The sequence below is a fragment of the Colobus angolensis genome, unplaced genomic scaffold, assembly GCF_000951035.1.
Source record: "Colobus angolensis palliatus isolate OR3802 unplaced genomic scaffold, Cang.pa_1.0 Scaffold1, whole genome shotgun sequence".
NCBI lineage: Eukaryota > Metazoa > Chordata > Mammalia > Primates > Cercopithecidae > Colobus > Colobus angolensis.
This window is the reverse complement of record NW_012110918.1, coordinates 12,987,046-12,997,704: the sequence shown is the minus strand read 5'-3', so window position 1 is coordinate 12,997,704 and position 10,659 is coordinate 12,987,046. Positions and strand designations below refer to the sequence as shown.

At 54.7% G+C, this 10,659-nt stretch overlaps 1 protein-coding gene across 3 annotated transcripts in view; it reads right to left on the bottom strand.

The window, feature by feature from the left end:
* The window catches only part of MGAT5B (mannosyl (alpha-1,6-)-glycoprotein beta-1,6-N-acetyl-glucosaminyltransferase, isozyme B), a 102,784-nt gene that overhangs the window by 26,067 nt on the left and 66,058 nt on the right, over positions 1–10,659 (bottom strand). For all 3 annotated transcript variants that reach the window (XM_011952573.1, XM_011952641.1, XM_011952505.1), the window contains one exon: positions 132–263. In XM_011952573.1, the coding sequence (XP_011807963.1) occupies positions 132–263 (132 nt within the window). The remainder of the gene's footprint in view (positions 1–131; positions 264–10,659) is intronic.

Here is a 10,659-nt window from a genome sequence, read left to right as displayed (position 1 = left end):
CAGGATGCAGGACAGTATGTTCTCCCACTTGGGCCCAGCTGGCCAAGTGGGGACATGGGGGCAGGGTGTGAAGGAGGGGCTCTCTCCCCTGGCATGCAGGTCACGTGCCCACCCTCTGGCCGCCCTCTCACCGGTACTTCTTGAAGGAGAGTCCCATGTGCTGCTTCATCTGCTGCAGGCCGTGGTAGTCGGTGTAGATGAGGTCGAAGGGCAGGGGCATGGTGAGTGGGCAGCTCCCCCGGCCTGGCGGCACCCCTAAGTTACTGAGAGAAGAGCCCTTCAGAGTCTGGTCCCCAAGAAACCCACCTGCCCAACCAGCCGCCCCAGTTCCTTAGAGCCCAGGATGAACTGTAAAAGTGCAGAGAGCTTAGCACACTCTCAGAAAGGAAGTGAGCAGGATGGCCCTGTACGGGAACGTAGGTGTTTCACTGCACAGAGCAATCCAGCGAGGGGCAGGTGGGACTGAGGTCAGTGTGGGCTCCCGTGCACCCAGCCTGGGCTACCTGCCGGGAAGAAGGGGCACTTTTTGTCATTGCCACAAATGTGCTCCCGCAGGGCTGTGGCTACCCAAGGAGGGAGCCTTTCTCTAACTTTCACAAATCCCATGGATGCTGGCTGCAGTCCTCAAGCTCAGTTATGTGTCTGGATGAGGGCCCCAAACCTCCTGCCTCAGAAGAGTGCAGTCTTGCAGGACTGACCGAGCTCCTGGCGCCCAGGGCTGGCTGAGGCCACAAGCTCCTGCAGGCCACTGGTCACCTATTTCCCACTCCGGGCACCGCACGGGACCTGCCTGCCCTCACCTGCCGGGTCATTTACACACAGGTTTTCATCTGGGACAAGGTTGCCTCTGGTGACCTGGAAGATGCAGCTTGGTCAGAGAAGGGGTGGTGCCCCTCTGCCATCTGGCTGGAGCTGCTGGGTCATCTCCTCCTGCTGGCCCCCCCAGGTCCCCGGCTCCAGGAGCATGGACAGGAGGACATGGAAGGACATGACCACACCCCATGGCTTCCTCTAGAATCCCCACATCTGCTCAGTCTGCTTCCCTGGAGAAGGGTTCAAAGCCCCCTGTCCCGGCAGCCACAGCTGCCATTTTAAACTCCTCTGCCCACAACCCCCCTGCCAGCATCCGTACAAACCAGCTCCTCCCTCCAGGAGCCCCTGCTTATTCCAACTCCACAGCCTCGGTGTCTCCCCTGCAGGGAATGATGAGGTATCCGGTCACTTGTTCATTCAGTTAAGTCTATGCTGAGCCCCAGTCGGGTGGGATGCGCCGTCCTCCGCAGAGACCGCCCTTCCACATTCCCTTCCCCACTCCACCAGAGGAGGAGGCCCGGGAGCTCAGGATGCGTGCGGAACCCGGTCAGGCCCCTGCTTCCCCATACGCCCGCTCCCCACCTCAAGATCATTCTCTTTAACAAATTTTCTTGAGTGCACGTGGGGTGCCAGGCCCTGTGCCCACATCATGAACTCAGAGACACGTGGGATGTGGCCCCAGCCCAAGGAGCACGAGCCATGTGAGGTGGGTATGCCCAGGGGTGCTGGAGCGGAGATCTGAACAGCATGTGCTGAGGCACAGTGGAGGTGTCCTGAGGAGGGGCCCATTGGTGGAGGGATGGGCAGGGGGGTTGCCCAAGCACAGAAGGTCACGTGCCCTGTCTTCATCTTCCTCTCTCAACAGCTCTTGGTGGACGCGTCACCTCATGGAGCTGGATGTGACTGTCCTTTGCTCCCAACCCAGATTGGGAAGCAGCCAGGCCATTGGGCCCCATCTCCCGGGGATGCCCACCTCCCCAGGCTTCAGGGTTCAGGTGCCAGCTCTGCAAGAGACCTAGCATACCTCCTACTAGGGAGGCCCTTCAGGGACCCACATGATAAGCAGAGTCAGGCTGGGGAGGTGATGAGCTTTGACAAGGTCACCTGCTCATTAACGGCAAGGGGCCAGGATTGATCAGTTTCCTGGGCTGTGTCTGGGCTCCTTGAAACCATTCAGGCCAGGTGGAAAAGCACCGGCCCGAAAGGTGCATGCTCGCTTTGCGCATGCTCAGAAGCTCGGGGAGGGGATTGTGCACACCATCCGTTAGCACACCGTCCAAAGTGGCGCCGTGTCAATTATGTTTCTGGTCACCTGCCGACAGCGCTGTGATGGAAAGAGGTGGGGAGAAGCTGCCAGCAGAGGGACTAAGCCATCAGAGGTCAGCCTTACCCTGCAGAGAAGGGCAGCAAGAGGGGAGGCGCTTTCTCTGGGCCTTGCCCCCCACCTCCAGCTGGTACCCCCACCAACCTCTTGAGCTGTCCCCACACTGGCTTCCCCGCCATGTCAGAACCTTTGCTGCTAAGTGTGAGAGGGGAATGTGAAAACCTAATAACCGTTTCCTCCTCATTTCTTGTCTATAAACTTAAAAATGGCCAAGGGCTCCTCCCCCATCCCTCCAACCTTCCTGTCTTCCCCTCTTTCCAACCCAGACCACCTGCCACACGGGATTCTCTGATCCAGGGCTTCTAAGGCAGTGCCTGCCTCTTCAGCTTTTTGGTTGAAATACCCAGAAAGCAAAGGAGAAGGAGCACAGGCCCCAGGGGTCTGGAGCCATCACAGGCAGCAGCTCCCACAACCTGGAGACTTCATGAAATATTTGGTGGTACGTTTAAGTGTTGAATGAATTCTGCATTCACTCTGCTAGATACCCTCGTTGTTTTCTGTGAAGCATGGACTTTCTCACTCCCAAAACTCCTCCAGTAAAACTGATGCCCCAGAAAGAAGCTTCATTTTTTTTTGCCCTGGGGCTCCGGAAGTCCCCTCTTCCTCACCTTCCCAACCCAGTTGAGAACCACACACAAAAGGACACAAAGATGCTCCCTCTATCCCCTTCCTTGCAGAAACCAGGAAGGGGGTGGCTGCTCCTCCCACATGGAATCTGGGTCTAGTAAAATTAAGACAATCCTGAAAATACAAACGGTAGGTGGGTCTAGGAGCTGCTACCTGCACCAGGAACATGACTGGCTTCCCTACAGATCTCTGGTTGGTTTCCAGGCCACATGTTATCTCTCTGTCCTGGGAGCTTCCTTTTGTTGCCCCATCACTGACCACACCCCTGACCCTAGTCCCAGACACCAGGGCCACTGAGAGGACAGAGGGGTTGTGGCACTTCACAGCCCTCTCCTGGGAGACCGCCACGCTGTGGTTCTAAGATGAGTCCATCATCCTCGCCATCTTCAAGGCTAACATTTTGGACACAGGCATCATTCTATGTGCTTTCAACTTACTGATGCATCAACTCCTTTCATCTTAGCAACTACCTTACCAGATCAGACCCATTCTCATCCTGTTCCCATCTTTACAGATTAGGAAACAGAGAGTCTGAGTAACTTACCCAAGGATACACAGCCAGGAAGGAGCAGAGCTGGGATCAGAGTCTTTCTACAGTGGAAACTTGGTCACATCTCCCCAGGGTCCTGACCCTTTCTGAGGCTTCCCACTGCCTCTGAGCCAGGACTTCGAGGATGCTTCCCCACCTAACCCCTGTGGAGGCAACAGCTGCAGCCCCTGCACCACAGCCTGTGCCCCCCAGGGTCTGCAGCAGCCTCTCCAGCACAGGCCCACTGGGTGTGCATGGCGGGAGCAAGGGAGTGGGCAGAAGGTGGACCCCCACTGAGCCCCACCTTATGCAGGACCCACTTGGGCAGTCAGTCCTCACCCCATGAAGCATCAGCCCTAAACCTTCACACCCAGGTCCAGAGCCGGGCAGGAGCAGGGGCACCTCCTGAGCAATTGCTTCACCCATGCACACCCCGCTTAGTGTGAAGTCAAAGTCTTGACTAAACCAGAAAAAAAGGGAGGAATATTAACGGATGGGGGAGAAGGAATCTACAATAAGACAGCAGCTGTCACCAGCGCGCAACTAAGATAAGTGAGAGCGGACACTTCCTGTCTCTGTCACATGTGAGGCCAGGGGCCGCAGAAATTTCAAGGTGGACCTGGCCAAACCCTCCCCTCTGATCCTACCAAGGTTCTCCTGCGACGGTGCCCTGCTTTCACAGAAACCGTTCCCTGGGTCTAGAATACTCTTCTCACCTCCACGTGCTTAACTCAAACATCGCCTCCTCCTCCAGGAAGCCTTACCTGAGACACCCCTCCCACTATGCTCCCTCCATACCTGGGACACACCTCTTCCCACCTGGAGGCCCCTTTGAGGGCAGGGTCAGGCCATCTTTAAAACTCAGGACCAAGGACAGGACCTGACCCACTAAACATCTGCTGTATTCATGAAGCAACAACAAAGCGGTAGATGAGATGACCCTCAGGAATAACTGGTTTCAATGTTTAACAGTTGGCCAAGAAAAGCCTCCCTGGAGAGAGAGTGTGGGTGAGTGAGGGGCCCAGGGGCGAAGGTGCCTTGGCCACTGGCCTTCGGGTCTGGACCTGAACCCAGTGGCCCTCCACGTGGCTCCAAGGACATCACAGCAGAGGAGGGAGACCAGTCGGCCCCGAGACAGCAGCATCCCCTTCCCAGGAGGAGTTAAGGAGAAGCCCACATGTCCCCAGCCCCGGAAAACAAGGATTTTCAATTGAAGGGGAGGACGTCCCTGGAGGTGTCCGCAGTGGCCTCATTGCTCTTGTCAGAAGAAACCTGAGCCTTGTCCCCTGGAGAGCAGAAAGGTCAGCTGCGGGGAGACTGTAGTTTTATCACTTGTATTTTAAGTTTACTTTTACGGGCAATTTTATGCTAAGTGATTGGCTGGAGCAGTGACATGAATTGAAAACGCCATCCCCTGACAACCTTCAGCCAAAGGTTCCTGGGAGGCGCGGCTGTGCATTTCCACCAATCCTGCTGAATCCGCAAAACGCTCCTGTCCAGACCTTTCTGCACCTCCAAGGCCAAGTCCTCATTTCTCTTGAACTCTCAGTCCAGGGCTGGGTCAAGAGGACGGTTCAGCAGCCCCCACAGATAAGGGTGGGCGGAGGGAGGACCTCAGGGACAGAAGGAACATGAAATGCATCTGCTGCGTACCCCACCGTCTGCCCACTGCCAATAGCCAGTGCTTGGGAAGGACGGGGAAGTTTGTGTGGAATTGCCAAACTGGCTGGTTAGAATATACTTCTGAGTGTCCCCAGGCCAGATGAATAGGAGTCTAAATCCCAAGATGAAAGGGGTAGGGGTAGGGTGGTGCAGGGAAATGGAGCATTTCTGCAGGTCACCTGGTTAGAGTTGGCCCCTGCACTGTGCCCAAATTAATCCACCCGGAAAAGCTGCCCTCTTGGGGGAGGAAGGAATAGGAAATTATTGTTTAATGGGTATGGAGTTTCAGTTTTGCAGGAAGTGATCTGGAGATGGATGGTGGCGATGGTTGCACCACAATGTGAATGTGCTTTGCCACTGAACTGTGTCCTTCGAAGTGGTTACGGCAGCACATTTTATGTTATGTGCATCTTACTACAATTTTTTTTTTTTTGAGACGGAGTCTCACTCTGTCGCCCAGGCTGGAGTGCAGTAGCTTGATCTCAGCTCACTGCAAGCTCCGCCTCCCGGGTTTACGCCATTCTCCTGCCTCAGCCTCCCGAGTAGCTGGGACTACAGGCGCCCACCACCTCGCCCGGCTAGTTTTTGTTTTTGTATTTTTTAGTAGAGACGGGGTTTCACCGTGTTGGCCAGGATGGTTTCGATCTCCTGACCTCGTGATCCACCCGTCTCGGCCTCCCAAAGTGCTGGGATTACAGGCTTGAGCCACTGTGCCCAGCCCTTACTACAATTTTTTAAAAAGCCAGCCCGGCACAGTGGCTCACGCCTATAATCCCAGCATTTTAGGTGGCCTAGGTGGGAGGATCGTTTGAGTCCAGCAGTTTGAGACCAGCCCGGACGACATGGTGAAACCCCATCTCTACTAAAAATACAAAAAATTAGCCAGGCATGGTGGCATGCGCCTGTCATTCCAGCTACTCAGGAGGCTGAGGTGGAAGAATCGTTTGAACCCAGGACGCTAAGGCTGCAGTGAGCTGTGATCACACCATCGCACTCTAGCCTGGGCAAGAGAGTGAGACCCAGTCTTAAAAATATGAACGATTTAAAAATAATTTTTAAGTCAACCCATTCACATTCCTGGCTCCCATGCCAAGCACTCTGCCTCCCAGAGGGGCTGAGGCCCCATCTTCTCCAGCTGTCACATCCCCACCTGCCTGGGACTCCCAGCTGGCCACAAACAACGTAGGGACTTAGTAAATATCCAGGGAAGGACTGGCTCAGGCACTCTTTGCTAAAAGATCAAAGAGGAGGATGGGGAGATGGGATGAGGGAGGAGAAAAATAAACCTTCACTTAATAGAAGAAACCCTCGGCTAGGAATTCAAATGCTGAATTCTGGCAATGAAAAATATCCCTGGCCAGGAGCTCCAGCAGGCGTTTGCTGGGTAGCCTTCCGCAAGCCACCACATCGCTCTGTTGTCCGCCTCCACATGTGGGACACGTGCTCAGGCGAATCTCCACGGTCTCTTTTAGGCTAAAAATTCTCTGGTTTTATTTCTCTCTGTGCCTTTGGTCTGTGGCTAGAAATAATCTCTCCAGGTAGTGCTCAAACTGTGGAACAAACTATTCTCTCTCTCTTTCTCTTGTGTGGGAGAGACCTAATTAAAAAGAATCCTTGCAAAGGGCTTAGAGATCTTTGGCTCCAGGGGCTGAAGTGCAGGCAGGATCCACAACTTCACTGGGTGCCTCTCAAGGGGAACACACAGCCAGGGCAGCCTGGGACGTTCCGTCTCCCCAGGGCCCTGAAATCCTCCAAACCTGACTAGTGCCCGTTTCCCAAGCATCATGGGCAGCCCCTGACCCTACCATAGCCCATTACCAGAGCAGGTCACTGTCTGGTCCCTGACAGATCAGATGGGGGCAGAAAGAAGAAACTCAGAGGTTGAACTGGGCATCTAATGAGCTGCTTTAGGAAGCAGGGGTTAGGATCACTAACGAGGAAAGAATTACACAGTCCTGCAGCATTTTCTTCCTGCCCAGGATGGACTGACCTCCCTGTATCCAACAGAAGCAGCCCAGAGTTGCTTTATGGAGCCATCCATTGGGGTGGCCCTGCCCTCAGCTCCCATCTCCCAAAAAGGCAGATGCCCTTGAACATCCCCAGCATATACCCCGTGCCCTCGAGGGTTCAGGGCCACAGCTGAGAGCTGCCAGGCCCCTCGGGGTCCGTGGCTCAGAGGAAAAGGGAGTCCAAAGGCAGACGGGGGCACAGTACAGGTGCTCCTTATAGTCGAAGCCACCACAAAGCATGGGTGCGGGGGCAGGTGGGGTGCAAGGTGTGCGGTTGGCAGGGGGAGCCTCCAAAAGGGAAACTGAGGGAGCAGCGTATCCTCAACACTGCAGACCCAAAGTGGGGCTGGCATCCAAAGCTGGCACTTTCTTCCCCAGTGTTCCTTCCTAGTAAGCAAACTCAGGGCTAAGAATAGGGCCGTGCTCCCAGGAGAGCTGGAGGAAACCGCACACTCATCCCCCTGGCTGCCAGCACGGCTGCAGGAAGAGGAACGGGAACTCGGCCCTCCGGTTGTTCCCTGTCCTCTTCCTTACAGACAGGCCTCGATTTCTAGAACAAATGCCTGTGAACACTGAGCCCGAATCCAGGTTATCTCATCCAGGCTTTAGCTCCTGGTGCCCAGGCCACCCCGAGGGTTCCTCTATTTGTTCTGGGTTGGGGCCTGGACGTCGGGGATTATTTTTAGTTCCTCAGGTGATTCCTGTGTGCCAGGGGCTCTTGCTATTCTATCCAGTTCCATCAACCTTTGCTGAGAACCAACCTGTGCAGGCGTCTTGGGGTAAGACTCTGCTGTCAATCCCACTCAAGCAGTCTCGGTGGGAGATGAGGGCCAAAAGCTAAGACACAGCCCCTGCATCCTGGATTCGGATGTTGGAGGCCCCTGGCTCCACGCTAGACCTGCTGAGGAAGAAGCAGTCTGGCTCCGAGGAAAATGCATTCCTTTTACCAAAGCTACTCTGACTTGAGGGACAGGTGGTGATATAGGATAGTGTTTTGTGATCCGAAATAATCTCAAAATGGAGTCACTTATGACAAGTGACTCAGCCCACAGTGAAACTGCTGGTCCTTCAAGTGATAAATGTATGCTGGACTGGGGTGATGAGATGACACCTGCTGTGGGAAGGCACCCCTGAGACCCAACAAGAAAGCGAAGCCAGAGGCAGCTGAGAAATGACCACAGACGGCCCTGCAGAGGCCGGAGACACAGCAAAGAAACTGACTTCGAGGGACATTCGGACCCGCCTGGCTTGTCAGTCAGTGCACTCGTATCCCAAGCCACTGGCCTGTGGGTGCTGAATGTATTTGCAGTGAAGGTTGGTGTGCAAAATCCTCGCACTAAACCCGGATTTGAAAGCATTTAATTGGCCACTGAGTCACAGTGAAACCTCCCACCTGGCGTTGGACTTAGCACAACTAGGCTGACTCAAACCTGACAGCGTAGTCGGGAGGAGTGCTAGGGGGTTACTCGTACCATCCTGTGCTTCTGCCAGCTTCACCCAGAATAAAAAGGGCCCCAGACCAGCCCTGGCCCCAGTTTCCAAGAGGCAGGAACCCCTGAGTTTTACCCTTCCCGTGGGTGGCTCCTTCCAGTCTCCCTGACAGATGGTTCCTGAAGCTCGTCCACTGCCACCTTCCTCCTCTCCAGCCACCATCTGACAAGACACTCTCCTGGTCTGTCCTTGGCAGAGGAAGAACACTGGTCCCCCCATCCCTTCTCGAGAACCCACGATCCCTGAGATTCACAGAGACCCTGATGCCTCCTCCCCAGGGACGAATCCTGCCTCCTGTAGGAGCATCCAGAAGACAATCCTTCTCCTCATTTCTTTCTCTTTTGAGTTTTTTCTTGTAGAGATTAGGTTTCACTTGCTCAGGTTGGTCTTGAACTCCTAGACTCAAGGGATCCGCCTGTAATCCCAGCCTCCCAAAGTGCTGGGGTTACAGGTATGAGCTGAAGGCCTGGTCTGTCCTCATTTCTTATCTATCTCCCCAAGTTCTCCCCACTCCACTCAGGGTACATGGATCTCTCATGAGGGCCAGCGACATCATTTCCATGAGTCTTCCCTTGCAGCCCTCCCCAACACAGGCCAGGCCAGACCTGGGAAAGGCGACACGGCACGGCCTCCATCGGTCTTGCTTTTTGGTCAATGTTCAGACTTGACCAGGGGCCTTGACTTGCAAGAAACAGACTCCCTGAGACGCCAGTGCAGCACATGGAGCATGACGGGAGACAAGGCTCTTAAGAGGAAGGTCGCTCCTGGATCCTGAGGAAGGATGAAGGGCAGGGGCCAGGGCAGCCCCAGGCCCCAGCAGCAGAAGCCCACAACCTTCCACGACATTTGGCTACACTGAACGAGATCCCACCACACTCTGCATGCCGGCGCCTGCTCCCTCTCTGTCCCCTTGCCCGCCATCTAGGTCTTCTGCCCACCCAGGTCTGAATTTCCCAGGGAAATGTCTGACCGCCAGCCAACTTGGGTTGGGTGTCCGGCTGCCAGGTGTGGCTGGGATGCGTGGCTCCTGCCCTCGCTCCCCACTCAGCCAGGAGGTTAAAATGCCTCCTGGAAACTGAAGGAAGGGGAAGGAAAAAGAAGACAGGAGAGGGGCCAGGGATTTTTAGTGTAACATAATCGTCGGCCTCTCGTGCCTCCTCTTGGAACAGGGAGGGTGATGCAAGAGAGCCGCCGTTCACAAGTCTAGGTGCCAAGACGCGGTTCTTCCCCCTTTTCCTAATCTGTGTGCTTATAAGTTATAAAATAGTTCAAGCATCCAGAAAATTATAGAAAATCATATAATGCTCCAATGCTTCCATTTCCCAGCCTTGTCAAGCCTTAACATTTTGCCATATTTGGTTCAAATCCTTTTTGTTTTGAGGGGTAACTTATTACAAATGCTGGTGGAGCCCGAGGGTTGTTTTTCGGTCTTGTCCACTTCCTCGCATCTCCCGCTGCCTCCACCTGGCTCATGGGAAATGCCCTCCCCTCCCGCATCAAAGATAAAACAGAAACCATCAGAGGGGAGTGCCCGATCCCCGGCCCCCAGTCCGGGCCCCCCATCCCGCTGCATTTACATCATACCCTGGTCTCTGCTCCTTCTCTCACCTCAGGGCAGAAGAGCTGTCCCTGTCCCTCCTCCTGGGACCCTCCCCTGAAGCCACTGCCAGCGATATTCTCTCCCTCCTGTGTCCACAACCTCCCTACTGTTCTGGCTCCTTCACATCCACTTTTAAACATGAGTGCACTCTCTTATCTTGAAAAATAAACAAGCACACCTTCCATCATGGGCTGAACTGTGGCCCCCCTAAAGGAGGGTGAAGACCTCACGCCCGTACCTGTGAATGTGACTTTATTTGGAACAAGGGTCTTTGCAGAGGTAATCAGGTTAAGATGAGGGCATTAGGGTGGGCCCTAATCCAATCTGACTGGTGTCCTTATAAAAAGAAGAAACGTGGCCGGGTGCAGTGGCTCACGCCTGTAATCCCAGCACTTTGGGAGGCTGAGGCAGGTGGATCACCTGAGGTCAGGAGTTTGAGACGAGCCTGGTCAACATGGCGAAACCCTGTCTCTACTAAAAATACAAAAATTGGGCAGGGCGCGGTGGCTCAAGCCTGTAATCCCAGCACTTTGGGAGGCCGAGA